This window comes from Anopheles nili, chromosome 2 (genome assembly GCF_943737925.1).
Source record: "Anopheles nili chromosome 2, idAnoNiliSN_F5_01, whole genome shotgun sequence".
NCBI lineage: Eukaryota > Metazoa > Arthropoda > Insecta > Diptera > Culicidae > Anopheles > Anopheles nili.
In genome coordinates this window covers 30,665,803-30,681,009 of record NC_071291.1, presented here as the reverse complement: position 1 = coordinate 30,681,009, position 15,207 = coordinate 30,665,803, and the positions used below count along the sequence as shown (strand labels likewise).

The 15,207-nt window shown below is 42.9% G+C and overlaps 2 protein-coding genes across 3 annotated transcripts; one reads left to right on the top strand and one right to left on the bottom strand.

Annotated features, from left to right (window-relative positions):
* The first annotated feature begins 92 nt into the window (after positions 1 to 92).
* On the top strand, positions 93 to 1,516 carry LOC128730404 (mesencephalic astrocyte-derived neurotrophic factor homolog). The gene is made up of 5 exons (XM_053823450.1): positions 93 to 176; positions 276 to 459; positions 560 to 684; positions 749 to 890; positions 957 to 1,516. The coding sequence occupies exons 2-5, from the start codon at positions 351 to 353 to the stop codon at positions 1,121 to 1,123; spliced, it is 543 nt and encodes a 180-aa protein (XP_053679425.1). The 5' UTR covers positions 93 to 176; positions 276 to 350; the 3' UTR covers positions 1,124 to 1,516.
* A 1,176-nt stretch (positions 1,517 to 2,692) lies between these two features.
* On the bottom strand, positions 2,693 to 14,605 carry LOC128731515 (dynamin). Of its 2 annotated transcripts, none has more exons than XM_053824639.1 (14): positions 14,353 to 14,605; positions 12,188 to 12,261; positions 11,969 to 12,118; positions 11,272 to 11,878; positions 10,840 to 11,185; positions 10,554 to 10,711; positions 10,170 to 10,464; positions 9,966 to 10,082; positions 8,700 to 8,915; positions 8,531 to 8,624; positions 8,329 to 8,465; positions 8,068 to 8,234; positions 6,516 to 6,656; positions 2,693 to 2,759 (listed from the first exon to the last, which is right to left on the bottom strand). In XM_053824639.1, the coding sequence occupies exons 1-14, from the start codon at positions 14,496 to 14,498 to the stop codon at positions 2,693 to 2,695; spliced, it is 2,715 nt and encodes a 904-aa protein (XP_053680614.1). In that variant the 5' UTR covers positions 14,499 to 14,605. The 2 variants fall into 2 exon arrangements, with proteins under 2 accessions (XP_053680614.1, XP_053680615.1); XM_053824640.1 differs by lacking the exon at positions 2,693 to 2,759 and adding an exon at positions 7,461 to 7,463 and having other exon boundaries at positions 6,512 to 6,656.
* Between the last annotated feature and the right edge of the window lie 602 nt (positions 14,606 to 15,207).

Below are 15,207 nucleotides of genomic sequence, written 5' to 3'. Positions count from 1 at the left end.
CAAGGTTGCTCCGAATGCTCCGATTGTCCCACCTCTCACTGTAGCTACCCTTGTCAGCCAATTCCGCTGGTACACGTCGCCGTCGTCGGCGTTCCGTTATTTTTTCTATAGCCGGGAATCTGAGATTCGTGTCGCGGATACGGGGACCGATTTGGTGGCCACGGTTCATTCTTTTAGTAAGTGCCCGCCGCATCTAAGTCACCGGACGTACGATCAACGGTCGAGGATCAATTCAAAAGTCAACGGAGCGCCACGAAACCACCTTCTTCTTGCAGGATCCCAGGGGCGAGAGGCTAGCATTTATAAAAGGAACAGAGCATCCACCTCGTATACTAACAAATACACACACGATGGTCAAGGACAATTTTCTCAGCGGCCGGATAGTGCTGATGAGTGCATTTGGCCTGATCCTGTTCCTGCTTCCGCACAGTATCGCCCTAAAAGAAGGCGATTGTGAAGGTACGTGGCCCTCAGTCCATTTAGAAACGCCTGGAAAATGAGGCGTGATATACCAATGACCCGTTTCATCAACTCTCGTCGTACAACCTACCTTTTTCAGTTTGTGTCAAAACGGTCGACGTGTTCGTGAATACTCTGTCGGAGGAGGTGAAAAAGGACACCAAAAGGATAGAGGAAGAGTTCCGATCATTCTGTAAAAAGTCCAAAAATAAGGAACAACGCTTTGTAAGTAGTTTGTTAAATCGGAAGTCCGCTCACTCAGATACTAATTGACCCGCTTTTTGTGCAGTGCTATTATCTAGGTGGCGTTGAGGATTCGGCCACCGGTATCTTAGGCGAGCTATCAAAACCCATCAGTTGGTCCATGCCGGCAGAGAAAATCTGCGAAAAGCTCAAGAAAAAGGACGCTCAAATTTGCGATCTGCGTTATGGTAACCAGCTTTCTGTCTGTCTCTGACGCAACGGAGTTGCCTAACGCCTTGCATATATATTTGCAGACAAACAGATCGATGTAAACGCCGTGGATCTGAAGAAGCTGAAGGTTCGCGATCTCAAGAAGATTCTCTCCGACTGGGATGAGGAGTGCGACGGGTGCCTGGAAAAGACTGACTTCATCAAGCGCATCGAAGAGCTGAAGCATAAGTACGTTAAGACGGAACTGTAACGCCGTCTGCGGATGCTGGATCTCGCCGTGCTTACACTCGCCATCGTCATTGCCTTCTCAGTTTGCTACCGTCTCGTTTTTCGGCATCATCTGGTGTAGTACTCGCCGGGGGTGGTTATTTATTGTGCATTCTGTTCCTTCTCCTCAATACGAGAGTATCGTGGTGCTGTTTCTCTGGTTCTGGTCCGTGTCAAGAACACGTCAGATGGCGGAGAAGCTTCCAAAACACTGGGCATTAGAAGGGCAAATTAAAGAGCCAAAGCGACGAAGATACTGACGGTGTACCATACGTGAGCGAGAGTTAACGCCACGAACAATCGCAGAACGACGCGGCCGGTGTAGAGTAAACGCAGATAACGAATGATGTTCGTATGGAATAATAAACCCCGTTATACAGTGTATGCTCAGGAATTGGTTTTTCATTGTCAAGATCATCGTCCAACAAGATATCTGCTGCATGACGTGTCCTTTAGAACATGATCTGATGCTTCTTTTGAGAAGCGCGCGAAAAGTATTAGTCAAACTGCAGATGCGCAATGGAACTTACTTTTATGACGATTTATTTACAAATATTATACCACAAGAAATGTACAAAATAATACTTTAGCACGTTTATGTTGAGCTCGTTGATGCAGTCGTTAGAATAACCTGTTACGTTCCCGACACGCATCGGTGTCCCGACGCTTTCTTACCTAGCACCTGACTTTGCAATACTACAATGTACGGTTAAGTGAACATGCACATATTTTATCTCTTTCAGTTGTTACTAGCCAAGCGCTGATGCATCTTCCCTATCTAATACGACGATCGTTCCCCTTTTCGCGCAACAGGAATATACCGGAATAATTTTCCAAAGTAAAGCAAAATGGCAGCTTAAACGACGGGCTAACGACTAACCGCCACCACCAAAGCTCAGCTCTGGGGAGAATAGACCAGTCTGTCCCACAGCTAGTAGCAACAAATGCGCTGTGCTAGTTATTTTCCTAACTATCTACCTAAACACGGTCATGCACCGATTTTTTTCCGGCAGCCATACACATCGTGGCGTATTGCGAACCGCATCCTGGCGTACCTGTTTTTCCTCCTCAAACCCGGCGATCAGTCACGCTTACGCTCTCTCATGCGCGATTTCCATCTACTTAACCTACAGGCAGCGTTTGTACCTTTCTTCTTCGTTCGTTGTTGGCCGCCACGTGTTGTGTGCGTCTCGCGTCGACCTGCTATTGCGGCGGCCCAATCGGAATGGTTTCGGTTCTGTTTCTCCCCCTATAATCATGGACCAAACACGCTAAAGGGACTTTTTGGCAAGACAAAAAGTTACAAGTGGTGGTGGTTCGGACCCGTCGTTTCCGGCCAAGGTTCTTGTGTTTGGAACCACAAGCAGCAAGCCATGATGTGCTCGTGTGTCAAGACAAAATAAATAGTACGCTTCTGCCCGGAACTAATCCACCCTTTACTATGTGCATATTGTAGGCGTCGGTTCGGCAGCAAGATATTCGTCCTGAAGATCTACTCCCTCTTATATCCTTGTAGCTCACCGTGCGTCCTTTCCCAGCTCATCGACGTTTTTCATGGCCGTCCCATGGCGTTGTACGGCCGACCGGGTAAACGTGGAGGCATATTTTGTGCTGGCCGGCTACAATTATACGTGGAAGAATTGTTTTTCTTTATTGGTAAAATAATGATTCCAAACATAAAAGTTATGGTGATGCAGTTGATGAAACTAGCAGAATTAATGAAACTACCAAAGTCAAAGGTCATCAACAGAAACGTGTGTAATAGGACGGTAATATGAGTACAAACGTAAGACATATTACGTGCGATACTAGTATTTCCTACACCATATGTTAAACACAAGTTAAATATCCCAATTTAGATGATGAATGAAAGGTGAGAATTAAGTTATTAGTGCTGGTAAATTAATCCCAAAGGCTCACCGCAAGCTTGCATCCTCCATGATTGCCGATCGCCGAGAAGCTACATAAAAACGGCGACCCCTTCTTCGCATGCTAACCATTAAGAATACCATTTTCCCCGTTTCAATTCCAATTAATTATGTTATGTTTTATTTTCTCTGTCATAGAATAGATATAATATGTATAGGTTGTTGTTTTTGCTGTTGTTTGGTTTCTTTTGGGTTGTTTCGGTTTTCGTTTCCTTTGTTATTGTTTCGCCCTTCCGCACTCGCCTCAACGATTCCCGCATCGTTTGTTTCTGTTCCTTTTTATTTATTCGTTTTTTACTTTCGCAGCATAGATTTGCAGTAACATTTCACCTTCAATGCATTACAATGTTGATGGATTGTTATTTTATGATTGCTCGTGTAAGAATGTACGTGTTTGTGGGTGTGTTTTTCGCGGGGGTCTCATAATTCCACTTCGATGGGTTGCAGAATGTGAACGATCATAAAAGATCCAACTCGTTCTCATGTTCTGGCATCATTCGATCATGTCAGTTACATCTATTCGTTACTAATCCTTGTACTGATTTCTCGATTTCTCTCACGCCTATGAGTATCAGGACCAACGGGTTAAAATTTAAAACACATTTCTGTCCATTTTCGTCATCATCTTAATGCCATGCTGTCAGATGAAGTTTTCTTATGTTGTAATGCCGCTCAAATCGTTCGAGGGCACAAAATAAGCGCACAAGTAGCAGATTTTTTGAATTGCACCATGCTACTGAATGGAACAGGACGTGGTTGCATATGTTTTGTTTCGGTTGGATTTGATCTGGACCATAAACTCACACAGTGCAAGTGCGATACGGAAAAACGGCTGTTCATGTTAGTTCATTTTCTTTGTCAGACTTTTGTCTACCATTTACCATATAGCATAACTGTAACACTAGCAAATTGTGAGAGGAAATATTGGTTGCGCTAGTCGGATCTTATTGAATGGTGGTATGCTAAGTTAACGAACATGTGGCAGAAAACGGTTATCAGTATTCCTCTTGACCGGTTGAAGCATTCGCATAAATTAATTTGAACTTATTCCCTTTCCTGTAGCGAGAGCACAATGATGCAACAGGTTGCATAATTCAAAATATTTCTTCTTGCCTGTCCCTGTCCTGCGTACAGGATTTTAGACAATATTATTGTTTTTCCGAAGAATGCCCATAGCAATAATTACATAAATCGCGTTATCTCTTCTTCCAGCACCGTCAATGCAATCGTAAAATATATTGCCCATTCGAATCATAATTTCAACTCGTGTGAGGTGTTGGTGCTATACATTTATGTAATGATCATAACGCATCGAAGTAGATCACAAAAACATCATTTTGCCAAAATGTGTAGGGGGATGTATGTATTTCGCGATGGTAACGACAAAACGCACAGCATCGCTGCTCTCGAGAACCGCATAACAACAAATGTATGACTAATCGTTAATTGACTTATACATATTGTAACATGATTTTCTATTTCGAAACATTTCTTATTTGTGATTTTACTTTGTGTTTTTTTTTCAAGATGGATTGCAGATTACTACTGATGAAGATAAAATAGCAGTAAATGCAACAAATTAATTGTAAACATAAAATTTACACCGCACTACGCCGACGGTGGGAGTAAGCTAATGATTGTACAAGAACGCTGAGCAAGCATCCATATCGGGTAGAAAGAAACACGACGATTTTCGTAAAACCATCTGAAAGCATAATTCATCAGATTTATGCCATTGAATGCAAGCGTTACGGAAAACCCAGGCACTAAACAGCACTAGGCAAGTGATTCAAACAAACAGCGTGTCCCAGAGTTAAATCCATCATCCGAGCTGGCGATGCGTTGTAATGTTCTTGTGAATTACTGTAACGATTGCTTCCAAATCGAATCCTACCGCAATAAGACCGTGTAGATATAGGTTCATTTTTGTTACGTATTCCATAAATAATCGTTGAATACAACACGAAACATGCTTCAATTGAAACGCAACGCTAACGGATTACCGGTAGATCATGCGGGATAGTTTTCTATCGTCCCTATACGCATCTTTTCCCTATTCGATATTATTATTTTGTTATCTTTCTCTGCTCACAGCATCATTTCTATAAACTTCTACTTTTTAAGCGTTTTTAATAATATCCGCGCACGCAAACAGTGAACAACTTTATTATTGAACTATCTTCATATATGCATGTGTATATATATTTATATCTGTTCTGGTAATATTTTTAGCTGTCTGTACTATTTCACTTTCGGCGTCACTACGATCTCCGTTCGAGCACGGGTGCCTTAATATCCGCGTAGTTTTACTTCTGTTAATTCTCGTTTATTTGGGTGGTAATTAAGCAAGCGTCTACGTTTGTTTTTTGCCTGTTGTTTCATATTTGTTCTTGTGTGTTGTGTGTTGCTTTTCTTAACCATGTTGTGTATGAACTAGTGAATGAGTTTCTTTTGCCTTTCCGATGTTGCGAAGCTGCTTTCGCGTATTGAATGCTGTATGCTACGTTTCGCCATATTCTTAGCTGAGATTACATGCCACGAAAGATCGTGTTAGTTTTTTTTAATGCTTGGCGAGCGAGATTCATCATTGAGTAATTGTTTTGCATTGCACTCAAGGTTTTCACTTCATTATGCTTTAACGTATGACATATTTCGTTTGTTAGAATATTTGTAAAGGGTTTGGGGATCCTTTTACGTTAAATAGATGTTGCTTTCTGTTTCCATCATATATCGTGTGGCTTGCTATGGTATTAATGCATTTGAAATTAGACACACAGAGACACTAAAGCGTTCTCAACACACAATCAACACATCAACATGCTTTAAACATCATGTCGGTGCAGGTGCAGTGTAGCTTTCGTCATTTAGATGCAAATATCTACTCTCCAGGACTCAGTGCAGGTGTGTGGATTTCCAACAGCTACTACACTGGGTTGCTCCTAATTCGCGCTGTTTTGTTTTTGTTTTAAGTTATAATGGTACATTTAGTTTAATTTGGTTTGCCGCTCCCATTTGCTTTGCTTTTCAATTCTAGTTCACGGTCTGTCACGATCGTCTAGTATGAACCTGAATTAAATGGACTATTTCGCGAAAAATCATACGATCCAAACTGCGGAATAAACGCCTACCGATACGGGCCCAGTATTAACAATGTAAGTAACAACATATCGGTGGGAAAACCGATAGACAAGATGCGAGCGATATGCATCGGGAAGATAATGTAGTTGTAGAACGCATTGTGGAATGTGGCTTAATTATAACGATACTCCAAAGCTGTTGAGATACCTAATACATGCATAAATTTCGTGAGGAGCTTAACCCAATAGAAGAGCAAAATGACACATGCCCAGGGCCGATAATTTAATGCACACTAAATTTCCCTTCACCACAAGCAACACTTTAGAGTATCACTGAAATATTTCACAAGGATGAAGCGGAAGGGTTTACTTGAACTTGGAAGCGAACACGTTCGACAGTTCGTTCATGGCGGCATTGGTGACGGCCTGGCCAACCTGCTGGTTAATCTGTTGCCTGGTACTTGCAGGAAGCATCTGCGCCATACCCGCAATAGAACCTCCTCCCGGTCGGCTGGATGATTGCAGTAGTTATAATGTTGGAATATTTTAACACCGTTCCGTGACGGCACAATCGATGGAAAGATGGGAAAAGTATGCGTTAGCGTTCATGTTTTACTGATCAACCGTTTCCGTACTTGATCTGCCAGCAGTGCTGACCACAGGTCAGGTGCAAAAACATTACAACGAACAATGTGTAATCAACTCTCTCCTAATTGTCTGGTTCCTAGCGATCTCATCACTCGCATCCTAACATATACATTGGCGATGAAAACTAACTAACGGGCTTTACATATTATTTTATTCTGTAGCGGGCAATTTACTTTCGTTTGGATGGGCAGAATATGTATCATTACTTTAAAATCATTCAACAACGCCAGCGTGAAATTAAGAAAAGAACGGAAACAAGCTACCAAAACCTTACTATAAGTGAACATTGCGAACATATAACGTTGCTAATATACATATTATACAATAGCAGCTCATTCCGGTACATGGAAAATAAAGTGAAATTCATATTCTTCCATTCAATGTTTTATAATTGTATGAGAACGCACCACCGTTAATAACGTTGTTTGCTTTTTTGTTTAATATTTTGGTTTACAACAAAAGCATTGTTAAAAACGTAAAGAAATTTCAACCAATACCAATTGCTTTTAGTGCCAAATGCTCATGATTATTATCTTGTTCATTGAACCTATTGTTTTAAATTTTATTTGTTTCGATGATGATCTTTAATTTTTAACATGAACAGTTTACTTGATTCTCAAGATTTTAAGTTGGAATATACTTTATCTTGTCTTTATCTGCCTCTCACCCTCTTTTCATCCCTTACCTTCCAATCTTTTGCATCTCTACAGGAATACGATTCATATTCATACGTATCTATATGTGTATATATATAATATATGTATATTATGTATAACTCTATATAAATTGCATGTTTCATACGATAAGGAGATTTCTATTAACGTGTTGTTTCGTTTGTTTGTTTTGCTCGCTTTTTAGTTAGTTTTTAACGCCGCCTGTAAAAGTTAGGTATGGAGTGTGTTAATAGCAAGAAACAAACCACAACAAATATTGTTTTCCAAGCATCTAACAGAATTTTCAACGGAAGCAATAGAACACATTAGGCAGCGGTGAAATTTGGAACAAAAAATCCAATGCGGTTATTGATTGAACATGAAAGCATTAAAACTAAACAGAAAACACTTTGAAACGATTAATAAACGTTCCATTAGCTTTTTATGCATTATTATGCTTAAAATGGATAATCAACCTCGCTAAAGCTTTTAAAAACTTGTTAAACAATACAACAAAGAATAATTGCAAATCCGAAGGCAATTTTAATGCCTTACGAGAATAAAAGAAAGACCAAATTGAAATAAAAAAATAAAATAGGAAAGTTTAATTGCAATACTCACGATGGAATCAACGGTGCCGGTAGCGCCTGGCCACCTGGACGGCCACCAGGCAAGGGTGGGGCGGCACCACCACCTGGTCGATTCGGAATTGCTGGCGCAGGCCTTGCGCTGGCTGGCGCCGGAGGTGGTCCTCGGCCAGCGGGAGCTCCCATCGAACCGAGCGATCCCTGTAACGCGAAATTAAATAAATCCACCAATGGATTACATTACATTTGTCTCTCTTCGTAACATAGCGGGAGGCAAGGGAACACCACACGATACCTGTTGCTGAGGTGCAGCCTTGCGAGGACCGCCCGGACTCGGAGGCGACAGCCGCGGATTGTCGAGGCCGCTAGATAGCCAATCATTCTTCACCGGCGGTGGTACCGGCGTGGAGAAGGTAGCCATGGACACATCACCTGTAAACGTGCAAAGTTTGGCATCAGTTTAATGGTGTCACACTATAACGAGGCTCTGTACTTACCAATTATACGTAGCGCTTCCTTACACGCATGGTACATCCGCAACATTTCCTCACGTTTTTGTGCTTCATCGGCGCTCTCTTCCATCATCGAGGCCTACGAGAGAACACGCGGGGGCTCATTGTGTTAAAACTTTCTAATTTCACAAACAAAAATACTGTCATTTCATACCTGATCTCCAGAAGCGTACAAGTGTGCCAACAGCTCGCCATTAATAAAATCCTTGGTATTGTTGATGATCAACATCATAATAGCCTTCGGAACCATGTCACGCGTGGTTTTCGTTACGATGCGCATGTACGATTCAACCAGGTTGCGTATCGTCTCAACTTGTCGTTCTAGCTGAGGGTCCAGAGACTGGCCGGTTGGGCCACTTTCGCTGGTTTCCTGTTAATATGAAAATAATCAATGGCTATTAATCTTTCTACTCAAAATATCCTGCACCAATCAGTTAACTTTAATACTTCATTAACCCAATTCCATAGAGGCAATCACGTCATTAGTTGAAACTAGTTAAATTTTAAACTAACACCACACACTGATTTATATATTTATATATATTTTTTTGTTGTTACGTAATTAATGTTGAATAGAAATAGCCACGTATGAGGACTGCTGCGATTCTAATGGCTGGCATTATTTCCACTAACAAAGAAAATTCAAACCCAAAGTTATGATATGTTGCTATAAAATTTTCTATAGTGCTACGCGTAGTAATCGTAATACTGCATGTCGTTGCAGTTAGCGAATTTAGTAGCAAGTAATTAGAATGAATAAAAAAAGTTGCTATTGATAAAATATCGCTGTTAGGTTGATCTGTACCATATACGGATAGCAGTACATATAAAGCCAAACCGTAGAACAAACAACACCCCATAAATACCTTACTGCATATTTCACTGTTTGAGTTATAGGTAATATTATCTACGTCTTTCAGAGATTGCTGAATTGGTAGCAATTTCTGAAACGAACCAACATTGAAATAAGCGGATAATAGACGATTCAACGACCAATAAGCAACAAAGTTTTATAACCTTGGCAAATATACTGCGATCGAACAGAGACCATGAAACGAACGATTGATAGCGGAAAATGAATTAACAATTAATTGCTACTACGTATAGTAAACCTTATAAAAGAGAGCATTTGGAATGAACGAAATGGAGCTAAATCCCATCAACAAGCTAATATCATTAATAAATCAGGTCAGAAAATCTTTTTCTTCAAACCAACCTCTGTTTCCGTCTTCGGTGAGCGAGAATGATGCAACGTGGGAAAAAGATAGAAGATTTTAGTAAATATGAGTATCAAAGTTGAAGCTAACGAGAACAGAAAACAAGGTTTGTTCTGTCCTTTTGATTAGAACAATTGTGCGTTATTTCGGCTTGAAAAGTAGCCACATATGAATGAAGCGCAACTCGTCTAATAGAGACTCACCTCATCACCATTGGCCGGAGTATCCTTCTCAGGGTAAACACCGGCCCGCAAGAAGGAGGCTTTCCATGAATCCACGTCGTCGGTGCTTTCACAAGAAAGTTCCAATTGTTTATAATCCTGCGGAGCAATTTCATTTAAGATATGAAAATGTGTACGCGTGTCGCCAATGTCCAACCGATATATCCAATCGTATATAATCTGTACCTTGTAAACATTACGCCCATCGGGGTTGAAGAGACCGAAAGTATGCCGCCGGGACATGAATCCCTGCTCGATGTCACGCAGCTTCAATCCATCCAGAGGCAGCATGAATTTCTTTTCCTTCTCGTCTTCATCCTTGAACCACGAGATGCTTTCGGACGTCAGCACGAACCAGTACGGTCGTGAGCCGCCCTTCATGATGCCGAGGTTTTGAATACACATGTGCCCCTTACGGATCACTTGCGAGCCAAGGTTGCGTGTACCCGTCTTGACAGCATTTTCGGTTTTGCTTTGCGCACTACAAGCACTCAGAAAATCGAACAAATGTTATGATGAACGAATGTACATCTTAATGGCTGGAATACGTCATTCCAGCTTGATACATACTTGGCAAAACCGATGAAATCCTCGTGGTTGGTGTTCATGTAGGCCAGTTCATAATCGATCAGCAGCATCATTTGCTCTTTGGACTTTTGTTCACACTGCCGAATGTGTGTCGTAATAATGCGCTCAGTTTCATCGCGCAGACGAGGATAGCGAGCCATCTGTAACGCAAAATCAATTGTTTAAAAACAAATCCATTTAAATGCAATCACATCGCCATCATAATGGCGAGACGAATATTGATGGAGTTATGTGTTGCATTACGTCATGGTCGTCAGCGTTAGCTTACCTTGTCCGTGCAAATTCTAACGACATTCGACAGCTCCAAGACAGTTAGATCAACACACTTTAGGATCGGTTCCTTGAGCTGCGAGATCTGTTTCTTCACGATCGCTTCGAACGCCATGTCGGGCGTGAACAGACCGACTCGGATACCGTGAATGTTGCGAATGGCGAACGAAATTTCACGGCGAAGCTCCTTCTCATCGCATGACATCTTAACAATCTCGAAGCGCAACCGCTCATGGAAAATTCGATTGATCTTGGCACCACCAGACAACTCATTGGTGTTGACGAGCGCCGAACCGGAACCTTCAATCGTGCGCTCGAAATCCGACTGCAATTGCTGAATCATTCTGTAAATGACCAAGTGCGGTGATTAGTTAAAGCAATCAAACCAAACGATAAAAATCTGCCAGGCACTTTCTACCCTCATACTTACTGCAACATAGCCTTCGTTTTTATGCTTGGATCGTCCGGTCGGAAATGCTTATACTGATCGACATCCCGTTCCAGCGTAAGCATTTGCTTCTGCAAGCGATCACGCAGCGCGGGCAACGTGTCGCGGATATGGTTCGTAAGCTGTTGGTTGAGCACCTTCTGCAAGTACGGCGTACCGAGCCGGTCGGCGATGTGACGATAGCTCGGATGGCTCAGGAAGAATTTGCGTTCCGCCGCTAAGGCTGCGTGGATGTCCTTTCTACCCTCGATATCCTTCTGCGATCGGTTAACCACACCGATGTAGCCACGGCGCAGTGGCAGCAGCTTGTTCTCGAGAATATCCCGAGCATCCGTACCCTCGTCCATAAGATCGAGCTTGGTAATGACACCGATCGTTCTGACCCCCTGCGGGTCGACCTCTTTAGCTAGTTTGAGTGCATCGCTGTTGGCCAAATCGGTGTTTGCTGGTGTGACGGCCAAAATTAGGCAGGTTTCCTTGCGAATGAACTGGAATATCATGCCCTTGATCTGATTCTCGATATCAGCTGGCTGGTCTCCGATCGGAACCTTCGTCAGACCGGGCAAATCAATAAGCGTCAAATTGAGTACTAAAGAAGAGAATAAAACATGTATAAGGCGTACGCATTTACAAAAAAAATCTTCTGAACATAGATAGCTCAGCGAAATATGCTTCTTACCATGTGGAGAGTATACTCGAAGGTTAATCGGTATGTTGGAAATGCCCTTATTGCTACCGGTGATGCGATCGGTTTCAGCTTCGATCTCCTGTCGAATCTCGTCAAAATTACTGTACTTTTTGCCTTTCTGATGAAGGAATTCTCCAAATTCTGTTCGAAGATAAAGCAGCACGTGTCAGCAAATGTTTTTCATAATGAATTACCTTTTCTGAGGCTTACCAACAGTTCCATTGATGAGCTGAAGAATTAAGGGACGTCGTGTTACAATACCCGAGCCTCGAGGAAGAAAATCTCTGTAAATGAATAGTGAGTAATTAGAAGTTGCAAAACATCAGATTAAGAAGGAAGTGCACGAGATGAAAAATTAGACTCCTATTTTAGTAATACCTCACAGTTTAAAATTGCATTTGTAAAATAAAGGTGAAATTTTAACAACATTTCAAAATGAATGAATTAATCAATTTGATCATTTCATTTGATTTTGAATAGTGCAGCTATGGCTATGATGTGCTGATGTCTATATCTTTTGCATAAAAAAGAATTAAACAGCGAACAACATTTTTCTAGGGTTTTGTTTGTCAAAAATGACATTATTAGTGATACACGACAATATAAATTAGAAGTATACTAAGTATACTTCATCAATTGGTTTTACAATGCCATATCTGGGTAGGTAGAGCTAAATACTTATCTTTAAAGGTGTTTATCAAACATAGGCTTTCATTAAACATCGAAACTGATGATATACGGCAAAAAACCTTCTTAATAAGGTTCGGATACAATCGGTCGAATTTATACGACGCATTTTGCCAAAACATTCGTCAGCGAGTTTACCGCCCCGAGACATCAATAAAATCCAGCCAGGACCTTTCTTCATTTTTCTCTTTCTCTCAATCAGTTGTTGTCCTTCTCTTTTTTTACTCTTTCTATTGCACTCTAGCTGCAGGATAACGAGAAACGCAACTGTCAACGAATGCCCGTCGTTACCGTAGATATTATGTAATTTTTTACTCCTTCGGAGGCGCAAAAGGACGAACGCGGAAGTACCCGCTACTACGCGGAAGAGAATGCGCACGTGTGCGCGCTGATGCCCACACTCTGTTGGAGGTGTTTGCATTCTTTGCATTCTGAGAAGCAAACACAAACGATCGAAAGCGCGAGACATGAAAAGGATATTAATGGGCAATTCTAACACTGTGCTTTAGAATCAATTACTTGCATCATACGCGACCCCAACAAATAGGTAATCAGCCATTTAAGCGAGATGTTCGTTCGAAGCAATGAAAGATTTTGAAAGGATGAACCCATTGGGTGGTACTATTTTCTCTCAAAATTCTTTCCGGACAAATGTGTGAGTTTACATCTCGATGGCGGGATAGCATCGCATGGTAGAGTAGGAAGTACGATAACTTCTGAGAAACCGCCCGGAAAGTATTTTATTTTCATTTCCGTTTCAACGCTCCATGCCTTTCCCACATAGGAATGGTGGCAAACGCGGACTACATTGACCGACAACTTAAGATAAGGATAACTGAGCTATCTGGGGACGGCGGGCTGGACGTACGGCCGAGTCGGACCTCCGGGGATTGCGTCCGCTCGGCGTTTCGGCCAAACAAATCGGAATATCGCAGGCCGACCACCCAAAAAGGTGTCCCGATAAAAGTCTACTCTATTATCGATTATTTTTCGCCTGATACCCCGATCCCCCGACAGAACGGACAAGTCGACGACACACGACAATGAGCTGGGAGTCGAATCACGCGCGCTCTTTCCCGTGCATAGGGTGCCCGCTATCTTATTCGCACCTTATCGCGCAGGCTCTCCCTGTCTCGCTTGGCCATTTTCATGGGTTGCCCCATCTTTTTTCCAACATGCCCTTCTCCAACGGAGGGTCGCGTACGTTCGCTTGTATTTTAGCGCACGTACACATAGACGAAGGCGCGCGCGCGAGATTACGCGGCTCCCCAATTTTCACCCATTCAACAAGACCTGTTCGTTTGACTAAATTTCAGCTTTTATCGGGGCGGAATAGATGAATCATGTGCTGGATGCCCTTTCGTCGTTCCGATGGTGAAACGATCCGCCCCGATAGGCAGGTGTCCGTGGGGCCAAAGCGGAGCTATCAGATGTAGCACGGAATGTACGGAGAAAGGATGACCGAACAAGGATCTACCATCATGGGGGCATTGTTGTGGAGCTGAGCGGATGAGAGGAAAACCCTCACCCCAGGCTCACGGCCTTTGACCGCATCTCACGGTCCGCAAATGTGAGTTTGTGGTGACAGCAAAACCAGCGAGAGACAGAGTGTACTTGGATGAGTAATGAATGACAAAAGCCTCCAACCCGCGTTCGGACCCACCCGTTACCCGCCCTCACTAACTAACCTTCCGACAAAGTTTTCCAACACGGACGATTTTCCCGCTGACTGTCCGCCAACGACGGCGATCTGTGGCAGGTCGAGCTGCATATGCACACCCATCTGGGTGAATGCATCCTGCAGCTTGTTCACGATGGGAATAAGCGACTCCATTGTTGTGCTTCTGCGGTACTGCCTGCCTCCTGATATGCGTCAGTGGTTGTTGCGAGAGCGCACTATTTTGCTCGCTGGAACGAAGTTTGGCTGGCGCTTCTGTTCGCCCTTCCGCCCTGGTGATGGCTGGTGCTTCGTCGTTCGCTGTTTGTTCAGGCGCTTTTGCTCCACGTTCACAGTTGTGGCCCACTCGGATCGCGTAGGTCAGCAGAAGAAAAAGAAAACGGATCTATCGCACGCACGCACTGGAGCAGCGATTTCGCTGTCGCGTTCCGTTCCTTCCACTGGCTGCCGACGCCAGAGCACTAACGCACGCACCAGCACACGAATTTTCCAGCGGTTCCGCTTTTGGCCCACGGTTGGCTTTTTTCGCACGATTGTGAGTGACTTTCTCTGCCTCTGTTCGATACGAGTTATCGCACGCACTCGTATTAAAGACAATGCGACTTAGACTGTTGCCGTTCGCGCTGGAATCCACTACATCATTGCACGAGTGCAATCAGAATCGCGGACACAGCGGACGTGCTGGGATTTTCCTTCTCGCGAGAAACTTTACTTTTAACTATTTTTTTTTTCGTGCTGCGATCGATTGATTCAAGGTTGTAGAAGACCAGGTTAAATAATAGGACCGTTTTGACAGCTTGCCATGGGACAGATAGAAGACGATTTTGGCAGATAGAGAAGCAGTCCTGCGGCCGTTTTACTTTAG

Bases quoted from the DNA above. Each gene is read 5' to 3' on its own strand.
- LOC128730404 (XM_053823450.1), top strand. From the start codon at position 351: ATGGTCAAGGACAATTTTCTCAGCGGCCGGATAGTGCTGATGAGTGCA. The intron at 685-748 runs GTAAGTAGTTTG...CTTTTTGTGCAG, and splicing joins AAAATAAGGAACAACGCTTT to TGCTATTATCTAGGTGGCGT. The intron at 891-956 runs GTAACCAGCTTT...ATATATTTGCAG, and splicing joins AATTTGCGATCTGCGTTATG to ACAAACAGATCGATGTAAAC.
- LOC128731515 (XM_053824639.1), bottom strand. From the start codon at position 14,498: ATGGAGTCGCTTATTCCCATCGTGAACAAGCTGCAGGATGCATTCACC. The intron at 11,879-11,968 runs GTAAGAAGCATA...TCTCTTCTTTAG, and splicing joins TCGAGTATACTCTCCACATG to TACTCAATTTGACGCTTATT. The intron at 8,466-8,530 runs GTAAGTACAGAG...GCACGTTTACAG, and splicing joins GGAAGCGCTACGTATAATTG to GTGATGTGTCCATGGCTACC.